The sequence below is a fragment of the Cherax quadricarinatus genome, unplaced genomic scaffold, assembly GCF_038502225.1.
Source record: "Cherax quadricarinatus isolate ZL_2023a unplaced genomic scaffold, ASM3850222v1 Contig3287, whole genome shotgun sequence".
Lineage (NCBI taxonomy): Eukaryota > Metazoa > Arthropoda > Malacostraca > Decapoda > Parastacidae > Cherax > Cherax quadricarinatus.
Genome location: NW_027198313.1, coordinates 22,501 through 46,323, shown reverse-complemented (window position 1 = coordinate 46,323; position 23,823 = coordinate 22,501). Strand labels below are relative to the sequence as shown.

Genomic DNA, 23,823 nt, shown 5'->3' with positions numbered 1-23,823 from the left:
TACCACACTTCTATTTTGTGCTCAAGAATGCTACCATTTGAAATAATGAGTTTTGATTGAGGCTTCCTCTAGGCTCCTGATACCTTTTCTTTATTTGTAAACATGAATAAACTTGACTTTGTTGCTTATGTTATTTTGTTGCATAAACTTTTAGGACAGGTTTGAAGTAATGGCTATTCCCTGGTCTTTGAAGTACAGGCAGGCCCCACTTATACAGCAGGTTAGGTTCCGGGCTACTGCTGTAAAGTGAAACATCGTCTGTGTTTTTTTTTTTTTTTTTCACTTTCAAATGCATGTTTACGCAATCATATAAAATGAGCAATAGAGCCAGACCTAAAAAAATCCACATACAATACACACACATTACTTACCTGAAAATATTTTCGTCCTTAGCTTATAGCGAGTGGTTAGGTTAGGTAAGGTTCATCAGGAAACAGAAGTGTTACCTGATGCTGGTCATAGTCAGATGATGATCCACCTTTGGAGTTTTTGGTCATTTGACCAAGGCCTTCCACTGGCTTACCAGTCCACCCCTTTAAAAAGTATGGTCATTTATAACCATTTTTGTCTATGAATATATAGCGAGTGTTGAATATATTTATTATAGGAAGCCAGAATAAATGAAAATTGGGTATAATTGAAAATCGCTGCGTTAGAGAAATGCTGTAAGGCGTAGCCCTGTAAAGCGGGGCCTGCCTGTAATGATTATTCTTTTGTCATTTCTGTGGTGTTTGCTTTTCAGATGTTACTCTGTTTTTGGCCTCCTTTCCTCATCTTTCATCTATATATCTGGAACAGTATGGAACCCATTACTGATTCTTGTGGAACTTCCTTAGTTACTCTCCGTTTCTGAAATTTCTTTTGTGTGATTCCTTGCTTTCTGTTCAAGTATTCTTGTATCGATGTTAGATAATTAAAGCATGTGAATTGGGAAGGTTACATTTACAAAGGGATTACTGGCTAGCCAGACTTGGGTCCTGGAGGTGGGAAGTACAGTGCTTACACTACATGAAGGGTGAGGATGTTACAGTTCAGAGGGTCATCTGAACCTTGAGATCACTGCACTTGTGGCAAGACACCAGTTAAGTGAATGATGGTGAATGTTTTTTAGGTCACCATACCTCAGCAAATATGGCTGGTATTGAAAGAAACAAGTTATTTTCATTTTTTCAAGTTGTAGTTTATTAACTATAGTGTAGGCGTGCCTCTGGCAAGACAGGGATGGAATGAGCAGTGATGAAAGTGTTTCTTCTTCACCGAGTCACCCTCCCTCGGTGGGAAATGGTTGCTGTGTTAATAATAATAAAATAATATTTACATGCAAAAACCTATCAGTTTAAAAAATATAGAATACATTATTTAATAGTACTGCAGTTATTTAAGGAAAATAAGTGCCAAATATAGAAGCTCTTTATTAGAATAGTAATGAAATAGCCTTCATCAGTAGACTTAATTTTCTTCATGGAGAAAGGACATTTGTTGGGAACCACCTAGGTGATGCATGATGGTAAACACCTAGGTGATGCATGATGGTAAACACCTAGGTGATACATGATGGTAAACACCTAGGTGATGCATGATGGTAAACACCTAGGTGATGCATGATGGTAAACACCTAGGTGATGCATGATGGTAAACACCTAGGTGATACATGATGGTAAACACCTAGGTGATGCATGATGGTAAACACCTAGGTGATGCATGATGCATGATGGTAAACACCTAGGTGATACATGATGGTAAACAATACATGATGGTAAACACCTAGGTGATGCATGATGGTAAACACCTAGGTGATGCATGATGGTAAACACCTAGGTGATGCATGATGGTAAACACCTAGGTGATACATGATGGTAAACACCTAGGTGATGGTGGTAAACACCTAGGTGATACATGATGGTAAACATGATGGTAAACACCTAGGTGATGCATGATGGTAAACACCTAGGTGATGCATGATGGTAAACACCTAGGTGATGCATGATGGTAAACACCTAGGTGATGCATGATGGTAAACACCTAGGTGATACATGATGGTAAACACCTAGGTGATGCATGATGGTAAACACCTAGGTGATGCATGATGGTAAACACCTAGGTGATGCATGATGGTAAACACCTAGGTGATGCATGATGGTAAACACCTAGGTGATGCATGATGGTAAACACCTAGGTGATGCATGATGGTAAACACCTAGGTGATGCATGATGGTAAACACCTAGGTGATGCATGATGGTAAACACCTAGGTGATGCATGATGGTAAACACCTAGGTGATGCATGATGGTAAACACCTAGGTGATACATGATGGTAAACACCTAGGTGATGCATGATGGTAAACACCTAGGTGATGCATGATGGTAAACACCTAGGTGATGCATGATGGTAAACACCTAGGTGATGCATGATGGTAAACACCTAGGTGATGCATGATGGTAAACACCTAGGTGATACATGATGGTAAACACCTAGGTGATGCATGATGGTAAACACCTAGGTGATGCATGATGGTAAACACCTAGGTGATGCATGATGGTAAACACCTAGGTGATACATGATGGTAAACACCTAGGTGATGCATGATGGTAAACACCTAGGTGATACATGATGGTAAACACCTAGGTGATGCATGATGGTAAACACCTAGGTGATACATGATGGTAAACACCTAGGTGATGCATGATGGTAAACACCTAGGTGATGCATGATGGTAAACACCTAGGTGATGCATGATGGTAAACACCTAGGTGATGCATGATGGTAAACACCTAGGTGATGCATGATGGTAAACACCTAGGTGATGCATGATGGTAAACACCTAGGTGATGCATGATGGTAAACACCTAGGTGATGCATGATGGTAAACACCTAGGTGATGCATGATGGTAAACACCTAGGTGATGCATGATGGTAAACACCTAGGTGATGCATGATGGTAAACACCTAGGTGATGCATGATGGTAAACACCTAGGTGATGCATGATGGTAAACACCTAGGTGATGCATGATGGTAAACACCTAGGTGATGCATGATGGTAAACACCTAGGTGATGCATGATGGTAAACACCTAGGTGATGCATGATGGTAAACACCTAGGTGATGCATGATGGTAAACACCTAGGTGATGCATGATGGTAAACACCTAGGTGATGCATGATGGTAAACACCTAGGTGATACATGATGGTAAACACCTAGGTGATGCATGATGGTAAACACCTAGGTGATGCATGATGGTAAACACCTAGGTGATACATGATGGTAAACACCTAGGTGATGCATGATGGTAAACACCTAGGTGATACATGATGGTAAACACCTAGGTGATGCATGATGGTAAACACCTAGGTGATACATGATGGTAAACACCTAGGTGATGCATGATGGTAAACACCTAGGTGATGCATGATGGTAAACACCTAGGTGATGCATGATGGTAAACACCTAGGTGATGCATGATGGTAAACACCTAGGTGATGCATGATGGTAAACACCTAGGTGATGCATGATGGTAAACACCTAGGTGATACATGATGGTAAACACCTAGGTGATGCATGATGGTAAACACCTAGGTGATGCATGATGGTAAACACCTAGGTGATACATGATGGTAAACACCTAGGTGATGCATGATGGTAAACACCTAGGTGATGCATGATGGTAAACACCTAGGTGATACATGATGGTAAACACCTAGGTGATGCATGATGGTAAACACCTAGGTGATACATGATGGTAAACACCTAGGTGATGCATGATGGTAAACACCTAGGTGATACATGATGGTAAACACCTAGGTGATGCATGATGGTAAACACCTAGGTGATGCATGATGGTAAACACCTAGGTGATACATGATGGTAAACACCTAGGTGATGCATGATGGTAAACACCTAGGTGATACATGATGGTAAACACCTAGGTGATGCATGATGGTAAACACCTAGGTGATGCATGATGGTAAACACCTAGGTGATGCATGATGGTAAACACCTAGGTGATGCATGATGGTAAACACCTAGATTGATGCATGATGGTAAACACCTAGGTGATACATGATGGTAAACACCTAGGTGATGCATGATGGTAAACACCTAGGTGATACATGATGGTAAACACCTAGGTGATGCATGATGGTAAACACCTAGGTGATACATGATGGTAAACACCTAGGTGATACATGATGGTAAACACCTAGGTGATGCATTTATCAATTGAACCCTTAAACTGTCCAAACGTAGATCTACGTTTGTGCACGTAGCGCTCTGACCTTGATTTTCTCCCTAAGAAAGAATGTAAAAAAAAATGTAGATCTACATTCGGAGCGCTTCGCGAGCGAACGTAGATCTACGTTTGGACAGTTAGAAGGTTAACAAAATTAATAATTATACTAACTCTTTAAAATGTAACTGCAGTTGAACCTCTCTTTAGCAGACTTTGGCAATTTTGAGCACAAAAGAATTGGCCAGACAAATGGAAGCATTGGACATAATGAGTAAAAGTCGGTAATTCTGGATTTTGTCCTATAGTTACTGGTTGTCTTGTGAAGTGCTGGATCAAGCGTGACAATTGTTTGTTCAGCACAGGTCAGAGAGGCCACACCCAGGACTTGTCTGCTTTCATTGTTCAGGAGCCTGGGGTCACCTGTGCCAGTTTTTGTGCTCCCTCATGCATACAGTTGTCTTTTCTTTTTCTCTTTTTTTTTTTTTAATGTCGGTCATCTCCCACTGAGGCATGGTGACCCAAAAAGAAAGAAAAATCTTTCATCATCGTTCAACACTTTCACCATCATTCATACATAATCACTGTTTTTGCAGAGGCGCTCAGATGCGACAGTTTAGACAGTTTAGATGTCACTCCAAACAGCCAATATCCCAAACCCCTCTTTTAAAGTGCAGGCATTATACATCCTATTCATTTAGTCCCTAATTTTTCCCTGGATTTGTGTAAAGTACAATGAACAATGACTTCTATAGCAAGTGGTACCAAGAAGAAACATGTGGTTCTAAGTGTTAAGCAAAAACCTGTCTGACTTATTTTTGGGTTATCCTTGGTACTTTACACATTTGTTAAAGTATGTATGATAATTGTGTTTGTGTACCTGTACCTAAATAAACTTGCTAAACTTGAACTAATAAAGAAGGTTGAGTCTGGCATCTCAATGGGACGGGTATGTGAGGAAGATGGTGTTAAGAAGCAGTGTCTTATATCCATAGAAACAAGGACATGTTCTTTAGTGTACATGCTAATGGAGCTTTATACCTCTTCCGACATAGAATAAACTATTGATAATGGTAGTTTACACCTCTTCTCTCCATCGTGAAAAGGTAAGCAGATTACTGTAAATTATGTTTGGTAATCTAAAATTACTATGTGGTACAAACTTGTGAAATTGTAATAACACCTAAGCCAAGAGGCTTACACACTGGCCAGAGTTTCAGGACACACTTGCCATGTTTTTTTATACAGTACTGTACCATAACATTACAGGTTATAATACCCATATTCTTAGTGTCTTGTCTTCTGCATCAGCTGACCAAGTCCACTAATTCAGAATACAATTGGACCACAATGAAAAATTAATTTCATAATTTGGAAGCTTCAGACAGTCGGCAGTATCATACACACACTGTCTCCCTATTAGTCCATTAATAAGAAGATTCATTATCTCATTATTTAGCCCTTAAACGGTCCAAACGTATATATACGTTCACTCGCGTAGCGCCCCAAATTTTTTTGAGGAAAAAAAAAGTCTTTTCTTTTAACCCTTAACCCTTTGACTGTTTCAGGCCCCTCTCTGAAACTGTCATTCTATGTCACTCAATTTTTTGAAAAAAAAAAAATTATTTTTTCTTATGAAATGATAGAGAATCTTTTCCCGATGGTAATGACACCAAAAGTTCGAAATTTGGTCGAAAACTCATGGAATTATGCTCCTGCGAAGTTAGCGGCCTCGGCGACATATGCGTATCGGCGATTTCGCCGACTTTGAGCCCTATTTTCAGCCAATTCCATTGTTCCAGTTGACCAAACTCATAGCTATTTCTTTAGAACTCCATTTTATCTATCAGCTGAGTACAAGAAACCTCCCATTTACTAATTTGGACTACCCAATATGGTGGTCAGAAATTGGCAATTTGGCCAATTTCATGCAAACTAAAAAAGATGCCAATTTCAAAATAGAGTCCAAAATAAACAAGGTAGACATTCGTGGCACTAAAATAACATATGCTCTGTTCATTAGTCACATCTCTAGGCCCCTCTTATATTATTATTGCTTTCTATTTTGATTTTTTACTTATACAAAAAAATACAAAATTTACTGTTATGCAGACTACTGCATTATTGTAAAAATGGTATAAATAATATCACTGCACTAGTGAAAGAATATTAGACTCCCCAGTTGACGTGTATTGGACGTGTGGTGTGATTTATTTACTCCTGAACATTGGTAAAAATCGAACATTTCCGCTACTTTGAGCTCAGTTTCAAGGTCGTTTTCATCGTCAAAGTAATGAAAATCATCTCTATTTCTGTAATATGTTTTCCATTTTATCACCTAAGACCATGGAAACGCGAATACAACGATAAATACTATACAAAAATACACCTCAAAGTCGGCGTTTTATTCCAAAAAACCGATCAGAGTTTTTTTTTTCTCATTACGCAGTGTGTGCTGCAGGATTTTTTTTATGTGGTGCACACTGACCACACAGACCCATTCTCTCACATGTGGGCCTACCAGCTTTCTCCCACTTGATTTGAAGCCGCTAGAATTATTGAGTACAGTGGACCCCCGGTTAACGATATTTTTTCACTCCAGAAGTATGTTCAGGTGCCAGTACTGACCGAATTTGTTCCCATAAGGAATATTGTGAAGTAGATTAGTCTATTTCAGACCCCGAAACATACACGTACAAATGCACTTACTTAAATACACTTACATAATTGGTCACATTTGGAGGTAATCGTTATGCGGGGGTCCACTGTATATATACGTCAGAAACATTGGCTCGTAAGACGTATTTATACGTCGAAAACAGTCAAAGGGTTAAATGGTCCAAACGTATATATACGTTCACTCAGTGTAGCGCCCCAAATTTTTTGAGAGAAAAAAAATTTTCTTTTTTTAATAGGAAAAAAGAGCATATGGTACCCAGGCATCCCCATTATTATTATAATCAAAAAGAAGCGCTAAGCCACAAGGACTATACAGCGCTGCAGGGCAGGAAGGAAGCGAGGGCATCAGGTGGCAAAAGGGAGATGGATGAGTAATAGGTTACGGATAACAGCGGGGCAGTGGATGGTGAAAGGGTAAAGGGCAGCAAGAGACTGAACTAGAAAGGGCTGAGGGGAGTGCGAAAAGTATCATCAGAGTTTGTGGAGTAAATCAGTCGTTGTCAAGAAGTCAATGAGAGAGTCAGGATTAAAGGAGGGTCCATCAGCAAGAAGGGAAGGTAAAGAGAGAGTAGTAGAACGAAGACGACGTTGGAGGTAAATTCTGCGTGCTCGTTGATAGAGAGGGCAGTCTAACAGAATGTGGCTAATCAACACCACAACTTGACACTGCTCACAGAGAGGAACAGGGTGCCTCTCCATGAGATACCCATGAGTAAGACGAGTGTGACCAATGCGAAGGCGGGAGAGAGTGGTCTCCCAACCTCGGCACTGATGACAAGAAGACGGCCAGTAACCTATGCTCGGTTTAATAGAATGAAGCTTGTTACCGAGCAGAGTTGACCAACGTTGTTGCCAACGGCTGCGAAGGTGGGTAGCTATTGCAGCAAAATAGTCCAGAAATGGAACACCTCGATAGGAAATTGGTAGGTCATGTACTGCTGACTGCGCAGCAGTGTCTGCCTGTTCATTGCCCTGTACGTCGACATGACCAGGGACCCAACAAAAAACAATATCTTTATGTTTGGTAGAGATACGGCGTAGCCAAAGTTGGATACGGAGAACTAGGGGATGAGATGTATCAAATTTTCGTATAGCCTGTAGAGCACTAAGGGAGTCTGAGACTACTACAAATGATGACACAGGCATAGATGCGATACGAATAAGTGCTGCAAGAATGGCATACAGTTCAGCAGTAAAAATGCTAGCTGAAGATAGTAAATGTCCCCGCACGATGCTGTCCGGACACACTGCTGCGAATCCGACGCTGTCTGAAGACTTAGAGCCATCTGTGTACACAGCGGTGGCATGAGAATGGGAGTGGAAGTGATCAAGAAAAAGAGAGCAGGAAGCCACCGTAGGCAGTTGAGCTTTCGAGCAAGGGAGTGAGAAAGAACAAACCCGAACAGCTGGAACTTCCAAGGGGGGTAGGGAAAAGTGAGATGCTACATGAACATATAAAGGTGGTAACTGAAGGGAAGACAAGAGTGAATGTAGGCGAAGAGAAAAGGGACGGAGCAAACAGGGGCGGCGAACGAATAAAGAATGTCTACTAATATCGGTGACCATTCTATAAATGGAAGGATTGTGTAGATCGTGAGAGCGTACATAGTAGCGAAGGCAATGGGCATCACGGCGATCAGACAAGGATGGAACATTCGCTTCTGTATAGAGGCTCTCAACAGGGGAAGAGCGAAAAGCACCAAGGCACAAACGTAATCCTTGGTGATGGATAGAGTTAAGGCTAGAGAGAGTAGCAGGAGAGGCCGCGGAATAAATCTGGTCACCATAATCGAGTTTCGATAAAACGAGGGCTGAATGTAGGCGAAGCAGAGTTCGACGATCAGCTCCCCAGGAAAGATGAGCAAGGGTTTTAAGAAGGTTTAGCCAGCTGTGACAAGTTGCCTTCAGAGAGGTTATGTGAGGCTTCCAGGATAACCGACGGTCAAAGAGAAGGCCTAGAAACCTGACTGTATCACGTTCGGGGATACGGGAGCCATAGAGATACAAAGGATGATTGGAGATAACAGAGCGTCTAGTGAAAGTAAGTTGGTGAGTTTTGGTACTTGAAAATTTAAACCCATGCGTGGTGGCCCAAGTGGAAACACGGTCGACCACATGCTGGAGAGAAACTGCAATAAGATGACAGTCAGCGCCTGCACAAGCAATAGCGAAGTCATCAACATAAGAGTGATGACCAAATATTGGGTGGAAGAACAGAGGCCAAATCATTTATAGCAAGGAGAAAGTGTTGTGCTTAGAACACATCCCTGAGGGACACCTTCAGCTTGGACGAAGTCCGGGGAAAGAACATTATTGACTTGAACACGGAAATGTCTGTCAGTTAAAAAGTTCTTAAGGAAGGATGGTAGATTGCCTCGGAGGCCTAAGGAATGGGCCTGGGCCAAAATATTATACCTCCAAGTTGTGTCATATGCCTTCTCAAGGTCAAAAAATATGGCAATAACTGAGTGATTATTCGCAAAGGCATTACGAACATACGTATCCAAGGGTAGTAAGGGGTCTATGGTAGAACGACCCTTACGAAAGCCATATTGACTAGCGGAGAGACTGTTGTGTGTCTCTAAATACCACATTAAACGTCGATTTACGAGACGTTCCATCACTTTGCAAACTGCACTAGTAAGAGCGATGGGGCGATAGTGGGAGGCATCATGTCCTGTAGTACCCGGTTTGCGAAAAAGGGAGAACAATGGCAGATTTCCACAGCTGGGGAAGAACTCCTTGTGCCCAAATAAGATTGAAGAGGTGTAAGAGGACTACAAGGGCTGACCGATGTAAATGTTGTAACATACGAATATGAATGTCGTCAGGCCCAGCTGCCGATGATCGGTAAGCTGAGAGCGTTGCCTCCAGTTCTTGAAGTGTAAAAGGCACATTATACTGTTCTTCTCTGAGAGAAGAAAAGTCCAAGGGTACTAACTCTCTGGCAGACTTTGAGGAAAGAAACGAGGGGCATAGATGGAGCCCTCGGGAAATACGGACCAGATGTGTGCCAAGTTCAATGGCAACGTCGAGAGGGTTTGCTACATCAGCACCAGCGACCCGTAGAACAGGACTGAGTTGTAGTCAGGACGTCAGAGCCAAGGACAGCAAAAGGATTAGATGCCGTAGTGGCTATGGGAGGGGTAACAACAGAGGAGGCTGCAGAAGTGGGGGGATGTTTGGAAACACGAGAATAAGAAACACGGGGTAGTCTCCCTTGGAGGCGGAGATGAGTAACTGCCATAGCATAAGGGGGACCTTCTGCCTCTTTGAGGCAACGGATTTCACGTTCATTTAAGTAGACCTGGCAACGGCGGGAGTACGAAGGGTGAGCTTCATTACAATTAAAGCAAGATGGAGGTTGACTGCAAGATGTATTAGAATGGTCGTCGGCACCACAGACTGGACATTCGGCCATAGATCTGCAATATTTCGCTGGGTGACCAAAACGCCAGCAATTTCTACATTGTTGCGGTGTAGGTATCACCTTTCGAACTTGTAACCGATGTCCCGCGACATATACAGAGGACGGGAGTTCTCGGCTGTCAAAAGTTAAACGAGCCACATTGCAAGGGTAACGTCTCCGCCCCCGGGCAGGAAGGACATAAGTGTCTACTTTGAGGATTGGGAGATCCTGGAGTTCCAGCTGTTCAAAAATGTCATTGCCACATGACTGGAAATTCTGTTGGACTATGGTATGGGGCAGAATGACAGTACCACTACAAGAATTGAGAGAAAGATGTTTTTGAATAGTGATAGGAGTAGTATCAATATTCGAAAGGAGAGAAAGATCATGAGCTTGGGTAGCATTCTGGACAGTGACGATGCGCATACCGCTCTTGAGAGCATGAAATGAAATATCTCTACCAACATGACGCAGGAGCGCTTTGCCAATACTATGGTCAGAAAGGTAGGCATAAGAAGAAGTCGGTCTTAAAGTAAAGAATTTAGTCCATTGTGTGGTCCGAAACTGAGCGTGGAGAGGGAGTGCTTGACGTGTCGGTCTTTTCCGAGTAGAATGGGAAGGTAATGAAGGAGCATCATCAGGAGATTGACGTTGGCGTTTAGGAGTAGGACCGGAGTTGGTCCGGCGTGAAATGGGCGGGTGATTCGAAAATTGCCGTACCGTAGAGGGAGAAGCCGGAAGCATAGTCAAAGGAGAGCGGAGTTCAGACAAATCGAAGGAGTCAGTCGAAGCCCTGGTACCTGAAGCGGGTGAGGAAACAGCACCAGCAAGAGGTACAGGGGCATCAGGAGTGACCGAAGAGTGGTCTAAACACAAGGCAGGGTCAGAATGGGGTGCAGTATCAAAAGGGGCCCGGGGGTAGTGGGTTCATGGACTAGGGCTGCCATGGTTAGGTTACTCCTTTGCTTTTTGTTTTTAAGAAAAAAAAATAAAGAAGAAAAGAAAATAAAAATAAAAAAAGAATAAAAAAAGGGGGGAGCGGGGAGGAATAGTTCCCAGGAGGAATGAAAGGGCCGGAAATCTCCCTCCGCGCCCAAGAGGACCTCAACACCGCTAGTAGCGCAGATGCAGCATGGAACCCGTGCCATACCCTACCCTTCATGCCAGTAAACCAGCAATCCGGGATAGCAACCTCACATCTGCCGAGCTACCTCGGTGGACAAAAGAGAGGGCGGCCGGATATCTGCCACAAAGCATGCCTCCTTCAGCCACCACCCCCGGAATCTGAAAGGTGGCTTCCAGTGATACACCCGTCGCCCGAAAGACACCCAAAGCTACTCCAGGATATCGGAGAGGGATCGGGACATCCCCAGGCAATCCAGATTCCACGGCAAACTACGCCACCGCCAAGAACCTCAACGGAATGGGATGGACCCCGGTGTCCTTTCCCCTACCTAGGAACTAGCGCGCCTGTGGGAGAAATCCCAAAGGCCAAAAAGAGGAAGGGCAAAAGGGAGGGGTGAGGAGGAGGATTGGAAAAAGGGGAGGATGGGATAGGGGAGGGGAGAATGGGGGGTAATTAGGTTCGGTCTGAGGAAGAAGACCGACAGGGCTAATTCCTCAGACCAAGAGCCTCTTCACCATGCCAAGGAGCCCCCCGTGAAGAGGCAGGCATCCCCAATTATTTTAGTATGGTGCACAGTGAGTGCGCACAACCATTCTCTCATGTCTAGGTGACTCAGGCTTATCGTGGCAATGTTGAATGAATGACAAAGAAAACGTATATATACGTTTGGGGCGCTACGCACGTGAACGTATATATACGCTTGGACCGTTTAAGGGTTAAAAGGAAAAAAGAGCATATGGTACCCAGGCATCCCCAATTATTTTAATATGGCACACAGTGAGTGCGCACACCCATTCACTCATGTCTAGGTGACTCAGGCTTATCGTGGCAATGTTGAAAGAATGACAAAGAATACGTATATATACGTTTGGGGCACTACGCGCGTGAACGTATATATACGTTTGGACCATTTAAGGGTTAAGAGTCTATTGTACATCTCAGGAATTCTTCTGTGTTGGTTTCCAGACTTATACAGTACATACAATGGTACCTTTGAAGAGTTTCAAGATTTTGCCTACTCTCTGAGCCCGGGCCAGGCTCGTCTGGTGCCTACTTGGTTAACCAGGCTGGTGCTGCTGGTGGTCCAGTGCCCCCACATATCCATCACAGCCTGGTTGATCTGGCACCTGGTGAAGATACTTGTCCAGTTTTCTCTTGAAGGCTTCTACAAGAGAAAACTGGACAAATATCTTCACCAGGTGCCAGATCAACCAGACTGTGATGGATATGTAGGACAGCAGCAGAAGCTTTAGATTGTTACACAGACAATGTAGTGCTCAAGTTAATGTAGCATCCATTTGAGGCAGAAGTAATTGAAAAGGCTGAGAGTTTGTCATTAGAGAAAATGGATGTTCGTCTCACGCAGTAAATGGACTATGGCTGGCCTTTCGATTTTGTACTGACATTCCTTCTTTCTTGGTTCACCCTACCTCTGTGATTACATTTTACATACTATAATTACATCTTCTTTTTTTCTTTTAACACACCGGCCGTATCCCACCGAGGCGGGGTGGCCCAAAAGGAAAAACGAAAGTTTCTTCTTTTACATTTAGTAATACAGTGGACCCCCGGTTAACGATATTTTTTCATTCCAGAAGTATGTTCAGGTGCCAGTACTGACCGAATTTGTTCCCATAAGGAATATTGTGAAGTAGATTAGTCCATTTCAGACCCCCAAACATGTACAAACGCACTTACATAAATACACTTACATAATTGGTTGCATTGGGAGGTGATCGTTAAGCGGGGGTCCACTGTATATACAAGATAAGGGGTTACTAGCCCCTTGTTCCTGGTATTTTAGTCGCCTCTTACAACATGCATGGCTTACAGAGGAAGAATTCTGTTCCACTTCCCCATGGAGGTAAGAGGAAATAAACAAGAACAAAAACTAGTAAGAAAATAGAAGAAAACCCAGCGGGGTGTGTATATATATATGCTTGTACATGTATGTGTAGTGAGACAGAAAAATGGACACCAGCAATCCTACCATCATGTAAAACAATTACAGGCTTTCATTTTACACTCACTTGGCAGGACGGTAGTACCTCCCTGGGCGGTTGCTGTCTACCAACCTACTACCTAGGATTATAATTACATATTATATTATAATATATTGTGTATTTTTATACGTATATACTACTTCTAAACCGTTGTATTCTGGGCACCTCTGCAAAAACAGTGATTGTGTGAGTGAGGTGAAAGTGTTGAATGATGATGAAAGTATTTTCTTTTTGGGGATTTTCTTTCTTTTTGGGTCACCCTGCCTCGGTGGGAGACGGCCGACTTGTTGAAAAAAAAAATACAAAATTCTGTTGTTATATTATCAGAGGGATTTTTTTTTTCAGCCAAGTAAAATGGAAATTGCAAGCCCTGCTAAGAGCTCCATCATTCCCAGTCCAAGAAAATGCTCCTCTACAAAGTCACCTCTGAAGGTAAGTTTACCTGTAGACTCTTGCTGTAGTAGACATGAAGATTAGTAGGTAGTAGAGCACATAATGTTTGAAAAGTAGCTTTTTCTTCATGCTAACATAAATGTGTGAGTAAAATAGAAATCTTCAACAAAGTACGTGTTATCTCAAGTTACTAGTTCTTTCATATAATTCAAATTTGATCTTCACAGATTGACCATTGTTTGTACCTGACTCTGAAGAATCTAGTATAAACTGTGGTAATTGTTACTTTCAGGCAGTTGAAAGAGGGACGTGACCAGATGCTAGTAGATTTTCTAATAAACATGTCCTAGTGTTTGCTCACATCTCTTTTTAAATAATGAAGAATCCAGAGTACTTTAAAGAAAGAAGATCTACATATATATATAGGGAGATAGACAAACAGACTGATTACTATATATTTTAATACTTCTCTCTATAGTGCATGTTCTGTATTTCTGCCTACCTTGAGTTTTCTTAATCTGCAAGCCAATTTGTATATTGCTCATTTTGACTTAGTCAAGGGAGTCATATTAAATGCGCTTAGTTTACACTGTTTAAATTTTGGGTAAAACTCATCAAAAGTAATTCTACCTACTGCAACATAAATGGAGTAAACCCTCTTGCAACAAAACTTCACTGCCTGATTTTGTTGCAGCATAGTTGAAAGAGTGAAACCAACAATTTTGATAATGTGAAAATTTTGGTATTACATACTGTAAAGTGTTAGTCAACTAATGTCCAAAATATTGGCACACCACGCCATAGTATTAAGTTACTTGCAAAATTTGGCTACAAACCACAGAACAGGTGGGGTTAGAACCCATGGCAAGTGAATCGTAAAACTACAGGTCAGTTCATAAGCCACTGGGTCAACTGTCGACTGGTTACAACAAGATTAATACAACTAGGTATATTTCTATACACCACAGGGAGGTTAGCATGGGCCACCACTCAGACAACAAATGCAAGTTTTTCCAGATGAATCTCTCACCAGTGTGGCTGTGGTGAACTCTAGCTTAAGTCCCCTCAAAGCTGCCATCATGGCTCACAAAATTATTGGCTACAACATGCCACAGTACATGACTTCCCTCTCATGAGAACCCACTCCACTTACATTTGCATTCTGGAAATGTCCTTGCCTCTCTCACTCTGCTTTTTCAAGGTATTTAGGAGTTTTCATTATTTTCTGATCTCTGGATATTGATCATGCCACCCAAGAGGAATATTAGTGAAGCTGGAGATGGCTAAGAAGAGTAAAGGTATACGCAACTAGTGGGGAAAATGTGAGCCAGGGAGACTATAAGCAAAAACGAAGAGTTGGAAGTGGTATGGATTATTATCAAGTTAAGCACTAAACCCTCAAAGGTCACATAGTGCTGCAAAGAAGTTTAGAGTAAATTTAAGAATGCAATGGTAGTGTGTGCAGCAGAAATTTGTAGGTATTAACCCTTTGAGGGTCGACAGACCCTCTCCGAAACTCGTTCTCAGGGTCGGCCAAATTTAAAAAAAAAAAAAATTTCTCTTATGAAAAGATAGACACTCTTTTCCCGATCATAAGGACACCAAAAGTTTGAAATTTGATGGAAAACTTACGGAATTATGCTCTCGCGAAGTTAGCGGTCTTGGGGATGTTTACGCATCGGCGATTTTGCCCACTTTGAGCCCCATTTTCGGCCAATTCCACTGTACTAGTCGACAAAAAACATGAATATTTCGCTAGAACTCCATTTTTTCTATCGAATGGGTGCAAGAAACCACCCATTTATGAAATTCAACTATCCAGTACAGTGGTCAGAATTTAGCAATTTTGCCAGTTTCATACAAATTTCAAGATGCCAATTTCCGAGTAGGGTCCAGAATAAACAAGAAAGACATTCCTGGCACTAAAATGACATTTCCTCTTGTCATTAGTCACGTCTCAAGGCCCCTCTTATATTCTTTTGCTTTCCACTTTGAATTTTTATTCTCACAAAAAATATAAGATTTACTGTTATGCAGACTACTGCATTAGTGTAAAAAATGGTATAAATATTATTGGTGCACTTGTGAAAGAATATCAGACTCACCAGTTGACGTGTATTGGATCATTGGCACGATTTGTTTACTTTTGAAATTTGGTAAAAATCGAACATTTCTGCTACTTTGAGCTCAATTTCAAGGTATCTTTCATTGTAAAACCAGTCAAAATCATCTCAATTTCTGTAATATGTCTTCCATTCTATAAAATGAGACCAAGAAAACTAGAATACAACAATAAATACCATACGAAAATGCAGTGCAAATTCGCTGTTTTATTCCAAAAAAACGGTCAAAGTTTTTTTTTTCTCATTATGCACTGTGTGCTGCAGGATTTTTTTTAGACTGTGCACACTGACCACATATACCCATTCTTTCATATGAAGGCCTACCAGCTTTCTCCCACTAGATTTGAGGGCGCTAGAATTTAGGCGTACTAGTACGTCAAAAACCCTGGGTCGTAAGCCGTACTAGTACGTCCGAAACCCTCAAAGGGTTAAAAGAGTAGGGGAGAGTGGGAAGAGAAATTATTGGTGGAATGATAAGGTAATAAGGAAGAAACTTAGCATTTATTTATTTATTTATTTATTTATTTATTTATAATTTGAGCACACTTACAGAGGTACAAAAAAAAATACAGATAAGAGCAGCATGCCAAAGCCACTTATACTATGCATAGCATTACGGGCTGGCTTAAAATTAACTTAAGATTAACTAAGCAATGATGAAATCAGTGAAAAACATTAATGTAAACTGATTACTATAAAGCACAAGTGAGTATTACAAAGACAGGTCATATGGTTGCATGCATTGTTGTAAATTCAGTAGAATGGAGTATTCTGTTAGGTAGTGAATTTAAAAAATAATAAAGTTAGATTGGGTTTTAGGTTTAACATTTATGTGATATAATTGTGAGAAACATTTAAGATATACAATTTATAAGGTTCAGTTATTCAGTATTTATTTGGTTTTGGGTGAGTAAGTGATCTTTGAGAAGAGACTTGAATTTATAAACAGGTAGTGTTTCTTTTATATTTACAGGTAATGAATTCCAGATTTTAGGGCCTTTTATGTGCATTGAGTTTTTGCATAGGGTGAGATGGACACGAGGAATATCAAAGAGTGATCTGTGCCTTGTGTTATGGTCATGTGTTCTGTTGAGGTTGGCAAGGAGATGTTTGAGGGGAGGGTTAATATCAGAGTTGAGTGTTCTATGTATGTAATAGGTGCAGTAATAAGTATGGATGTTTTGTATGGTGAGTAGGTTGAGTGTATTGAATATTGGTGGAGTGTGCTGCCTGTAGTGAGAATTTGTTATCATTCTAACTGCATGTAAGAGGTTTTCAAAAAGCATAAATAATATGCAAAAGGCAAAGTAAATGAAGAGTAAAAGAGAAGTTAAAAGAGTGATAAGGAAGTACAAAGGGAAAATGAATGAGGCAGAGACAATGGGTGATTCTTTTCAGCAAATTCTGCTGAGAATAGGAAAGTTTGAGAGATAATAGTAAAGTGAGAAAATCTGGAGAGCAAATGTATTTTTTTTTTTTTTTTCAACAGGTCGGCCGTCTCCCACCGAGGCAGGGTGACCCAAAAAAGAAAGAAAATCCCCAAAAAGAAAATACTTTCATCATCATTCAACACTTTCACCACACTCGCACATTATCACTGTTTTTGCAGAGGTGCTCAGAATACAACAGTTTAGAGGCATATACGTATAAAGATACACAACATATCCCTCCAAACTGCCAATATCCCAAACCCCTCCTTTAAAGTGCAGGCATTGTACTTCCCATTTCCAGGACTCAAGTCCGACTATATGAAAATAACCGGTTTCCCTGAATCCCTTCACTAAATATTACCCTGCTCACACTCCAACAGATCGTCAGGTCCCAAGTACCATTCGTCTCCATTCACTCCTATCTAACACGCTCACGCACGCTTGCTGGAAGTCCAAGCCCCTTGCCCACAAAACCTCCTTTACCCCCTCTCTCCAACCCTATAGATTTATATGCTTTCCATGTCATTCTACTTTGATCCATTCTCTCTAAATGACCAAACCACCTCAACAACCCCTCTTCTGCCCTCTGACTAATACTTTTATTAACTCCACACCTTTTCCTAATTTCCACACTCCGAATTTTCTGCATAATATTTACACCACACATTGCCCTTAAACAGGACATCTCCACTGCCTCCAACTGTCTCCTCGCTGCTGCATTTACCACCCAAGCTTCACACCCATATAAGAGTGTTGGTACTACTATACTTTCATACATTCCCTTCTTTGCCTCCATAGATAACGTTTTTTGACTCCACATATACCTCAACGCACCACTCACCTTTTTTCCCTCATCAATTCTATGATTAACCTCATCCTTCATAAATCCATCCGCCGACATGTCAACTCCCAAGTATCTGAAAACATTCACTTCTTCCATACTCCTCCTCCCCAATTTGATATCCAATTTTTCTTTATCTAAATCATTTGACACCCTCATCACCTTACTCTTTTCTATGTTCACTTTCAACTTTCTACCTTTACACACATTCCCAAACTCATCCACTAACCTTTGCAATTTTTGTTTAGAATCTCCCATAAGCACAGTATCATCAGCAAAAAGTAACTGTGTCAATTCCCATTTTGAATTTGATTCCCCAAAATTTAATCCCACCCCTCTCCCAAACACCCTAGCATTTACTTCCTTTACAACCCCATCTATAAATATATTAAACAACCATGGTGACATTACACATCCCTGTCTAAAACCTACTTTTACCGGGAAGTAGTCTCCCTCTCTTCTACACACCCTAACCTGAGCCTCACTATCCTCATAAAAACTCTTTACAGCATTTAATAACTTAACACCTATTCCATATACTTGCAACATCTGCCACATTGCTCCTCTATCCACTCTATCATATGCCTTTTCTAAATCCATAAATGCAATAAAACTTCCCTACCTTTATCTAAATACTGTTCACATATATGCTTTAATGTAAACACTTGATCTACACATCACCTACCCACTCTGAAACCTCCTTGCTCATCCGCAATCCTACATTCTGTCTTACCTCTAATTCTTTCAATTATAACCCTACCGTACACTTTTCCTGGTATACTCAGTAAACTTATTCCTCTATAATTTTTACAGTCTCTTTTGTCCCCTTTCCCTTTATATAAAGGGACTATACATGCTCTCCGCCAATCCCTAGGTACCTTCCCCTCTTTCATACATTTATTAAACAAAAGTACCAACCACTCCAACACTATATCCCCCCCTGCTTTTAACATTTCTGTCATGATCCCATCAGTTCCAGCTGCTTTACCCCCTTTCATTTTATGTAATGCCTCACGTACCTCCCCCACACTTACATTTTGCTCTTCTTCACTCCTAAAAGATGGTATACCTCCCTGACCAGTGCATGAAATTACTGCCTCTGTTTCTTCCTTAACATTTAAAAGTTCATCAAAATATTCTCGCCATCTACCTAATACCTCTATCTCCCCATCTACTAACTCCCCTACTCTGTTTTTAACTGACAAATCCATACTTTCCCTAGGCATTCTTAACTTGTTTAAATCACTCCAAAAATTTTTCTTATTTTCATTAAAATTTCTTAACAGTGGCTCTCCCACTCTATCATCTGCTCTCCTTTTGCACTCTCTCACCACTCTCTTTACCTTTCTTTTACTCTCCATATACTCTGCTCTTCTTATAACACTTCTGCTTTGTAAAAACCTCTCATAAGCTACCTTTTTCTCTTTTATCACACCCTTTACTTCATCATTCCACCAATCACTCCTCTTTCCTCCTGCCCCCACCCTCCTATAACCACAAACTTTTGCCCCACATTCTAATACTGCATTTTTAAAACTATTCCAACCCTCTTCAACACCCCCCCACTACTCATCTTTGCACTAGCCCACCTTTCTGCCAATAGTCGCTTATATCTCACCCGAACTTCCTCCTCCCTTAGTTTATACACTTTCACCTCCCTCTTACTTGTTGTTGCCACCTTCCTCTTTTCCCATCTACCTCTTACTCTAACTGTAGCTACAACTAAATAATGATCCGATATATCAGTTGCCCCTCTATAAACATGTACATCCTGGAGCCTACCCATCAACCTTTTATCCACCAATACATAATCTAATAAACTACTTTCATTACATGCTACATCATACCTTGTATATTTATTTATCCTCTTTTTCATAAAATATGTATTACTCATTACCAAATCTCTTTCTACACATAGCTCAATTAAAGGCTCCCCATTTACATTTACCCCTGGCACCCCAAATTTACCTACTACTCCCTCCATAACATTTTTACCCACTTTAGCATTGAAATCCCCAACCACCATTACTCTCACACTTGATTCAAAACTCCCCACGCATTCACTCAACATTTCCCAAAATCTCTCTCTCTCTCTCTCTCCTCTACACTTCTCTCTTCTCCAGGTGCATACACGCTTATTATAACCCACTTTTCACATCCAATCTTTATTTTACTCCACATAATCCTTGAATTAATACATTTATAGTCCCTCTTTTCCTGCCATAGCTTATCCTTCAACATTATTGCTACTCCTTCTTTAGCTCTAACTCTATTTGAAACCCCTGACCTAATCCCATTTATTCCTCTCCACTGAAACTCTCCCACCCCCTTCAGCTTTGTTTGGCAGTTAATAATGAAATTAGATATTAGATGGGGAGAGTGGAGGTACAGTGGAACCTCAGTTTTCGTGATTAATCCGTTATAAAAAGTCTAACGAAAACCAAATTGTACAAAAACTGAAGCAATATTTCCCATAAGCAATTTCCCATAAGCAATAATCTAAATCCAATTAATCCATTCCAGACACCCAAAAATATTAACAAAAAAATACATTTTATAGAGAATATAGTTTTACATACAGAAAACAATGAGAAATAAATATAAATGACTATTGAAATGTATAAATAAACATTTAACATCACTTTTACCTTTATTGAAAACTCTTGTTGGTGTATGGAAGATGGTGAGGAGGGGAGGGGGAGGAGGAGAGCTTATTGTTTGGAAGGGAAATCCCCTTCCATAAGGACTTAAGGTATCAATGCCCTATCTGGAGTTACTTCCCTTCTTTGTCTTTTACTGGCACTAGGACCAGCTTGAGAGTCACTGGACCCCTGTCACACAAAAAATCTGTCCAGAGAGGTCTGTTTCTGGCATCTCGCACCTTTCAAAATCCTTCTCGAGGACACATTCTGGCCACAATTTTCTCCAAGCAGAGTTCATCGTCCTGGAAGTCACATCCTGCCAAGCCTTATCTACAAGGCTTATGCAATGAGGATATTGAAGTGATTCCTCCAGAACTCCCTTAGGGTCAAGTCAGTGTCCGAGGTCACTTCAAAGCACCTTTGATACAGTGCTTTGGTGTAGATTTTTGAAGTTTGAAATGACCTGCTGGTCCATGGGTTCGATGAGAGGAGTGGTATGGGGGCAAGAACTTCACTGGTGAAACTAAACTCCTCCAACAGTTGGTCTTCCAAGTCTGGAGGATGAGCAGGAGCATTGTCCATTACCAGAAGGCATTTTAGTGGCAGTTGATTTTCCAGGAGGTATTTCTTCACACTGGGGCCAAACACTTCATTGACCCACTCAATGAAAATTTGCCTCGTGACCCATGCCTTATTGTTAGCCTTCCACATCACACACAATTTACTCTTGATGACATTGTTTTTCTTGAACACTCGGGGATTTTCAGAGTGATACACTAGTAAAGGCTTTACTCTGAAATCCCCATTAGCATTAGCACACAACAAGAGAGTTAGCCTATCCTTCATAGGCTTGTGTCTTGGGAGTGCCTTTTCCTCCTACATGATATAGGTCTTCTTTGGCATTTTCTTCCAAAAGAGGCCTGTTTTGTCACAATTGAAGACTTGTTGGGGAAGAAATCCTTCAGCCTCTACATACTTCTTGAATTCGTCAACGAATTTTTTGGCCCCATGTTTGTCCAAACTTGCGGCCTCACCATGCCTTACCACACTGTGCATGCCAGTTCACTTCTTGAATTTGTCGAACCAGCTTCTGCTGGCCTTAAATTCACTAACAGTAGCACTCGTTCCAGGCATTTTCTTTGCAAAATCCACATGCAACTGCCTTGCCTTTTCGCAAATTTTCGCCTCCAGAACACCATGTGGTCCAGGGTTTTCTTTGATAGAAAACTATTATGTATATATCAAGATATTGGCAGTTTGGAGGGATATGTTGTGTATCTTTATACGTATATGCTTCTAAACTGTTGTATTCTGAGCACCTCTGCAAAAGCAGTGATAATGTGTGAGTGTAGTGAAAGTGTTGAATGGTAGAAATATTTTCTTTTGGGGATTTTCTTTCTTTTTGGTCCCACCCCTGCCTCGGTGGGGTATGACAAACTGTTGAAAAAAAAAAATCAAGAAATTTTGATGAAAATAAGAAAAAGTTTTAGATGACATAAACAGTTAAGCCTAGGAATGAATGGATTTGTCAGTTAAAAACAGTACAGGGAGTTAGTAGATGAGGAGATGGAGGTATTGGGTAGTGCTTGGGAGGAATATTTTCAGGCTTTTAAATGTCAATGAGAAGAAAGGAGGCAGTAATTTCATGCACTGGCCAGGAGGTATAACATCTTTTAGGAGTGAAGAAAGGAGGCAGGATGTGAGTGTGGGGAAATGCGTGAGGCATTATGTAAAATGAAAGGGGGTAAAGCAACTAGACGGACAGGATCATAACAGAAATGTTAGAGCAGGGGAGGATATAGTGTTGGGGCGGTTAATTATTTTAGTTTAATAAATGTATGCCTTGGTAGGAGATGCTTCGACTTGTTGAAAAAATGAAGAGGAAAGTACCTAGGGATTGGTGAGAGAAGTATTATAGTTCCTTTATATAAAGGAGAGGGGACAAAGAGATTGTAAAATTATGGGGAATAAGTTTACTGGGTATACCAGGAAGAGATGTCATGACAAGATTATATTGAAAGAAGAATTAGAGGTAAGACAGAATGTAGGATTGCTTGGATGAGCAAGGAGGTTTTAAGTGGAGTGAGGATGTGTAGATCAAGTATTTATATTGAAGCATATATGTGAACAGTATTTAGATAAATGTGGGAAGTTTTATTGTTATGGATTTTAGAAAGAAGCATATGATGGCGGATGGGGAACGTATGGCGGATATTTGCAGAGTACTCCGCGAGCCAGTTTTTATGAGATAGTGAGGCTCGGTTAGGGTGTAGAAGAGAGAGACTACTTCGGTAAAAGTAGGTCTTAAGACAGAGATGTATTTTTTGTCAAAATAGTTGTTTAATATATTTATAGATAGAGTTTATAAAAGAAATAAATGCTAGGAGTGTTGGGAGAAGGGTAGGATTAAGTATATGGGAATCAAATACAAAATGAGAGTTGACAGTTACTTTTGCTTTATTTGTTACTGTAGTCATGGGAATTCTAGAAAAATTGCAAAATTTAGTGGATGAGTTGGGAGGATTTGTAAAGGTAGAAAAGTTGAAAGTGAACATAGATAAGAGTAAGGTGATGAGGTATCAAATGAGTTTAGATAAAGAAAAATTGGATACCACACTGGAGAGGGAGTATGGAAGAAGTGAATGTTTTAGATATTTAGGAATTGACTTGTCAGCGGATGGGTTTATGAAAGTGGGAGCTAACCATAGGGTGATGAAGGAAAAAGCGAGGTAGTGCGTTGAGGTATTTGTGGAGACAGCGTTGTTGCGGAGCAAAGAGAGGGAATGTCACAGTATAGTGGTACCAACACTTATATGGGTGTGAGCTTGGGTTGCAAATGCTGCCCAGTGAGGCAGCTGGAGCAGTGATTTCTCTCTGGAGCAATTTCTCTCTCTCTCTCTCTCTCTCTCTCTCTCTCTCTCTCTCTCTCTCTCTCTCTCTCTCTCTCTCTCT

The 23,823-nt window shown here is 40.9% G+C and overlaps 1 protein-coding gene across 3 annotated transcripts in view; it reads left to right on the top strand.

The window, feature by feature from the left end:
- The first annotated feature begins 13,764 nt into the window (after positions 1–13,764).
- LOC128703196 (serine-rich adhesin for platelets-like) overlaps positions 13,765–23,823 on the top strand; it is a 32,552-nt gene continuing 22,493 nt past the window's right edge. For all 3 annotated transcript variants that reach the window (XM_053797783.2, XM_053797782.2, XM_070081599.1), the window contains exon 1: positions 13,765–13,874. In XM_053797783.2, coding sequence (XP_053653758.2) covers positions 13,797–13,874 — 78 coding nt within the window. In that variant the 5' untranslated portion in view covers positions 13,765–13,796. The remainder of the gene's footprint in view (positions 13,875–23,823) is intronic.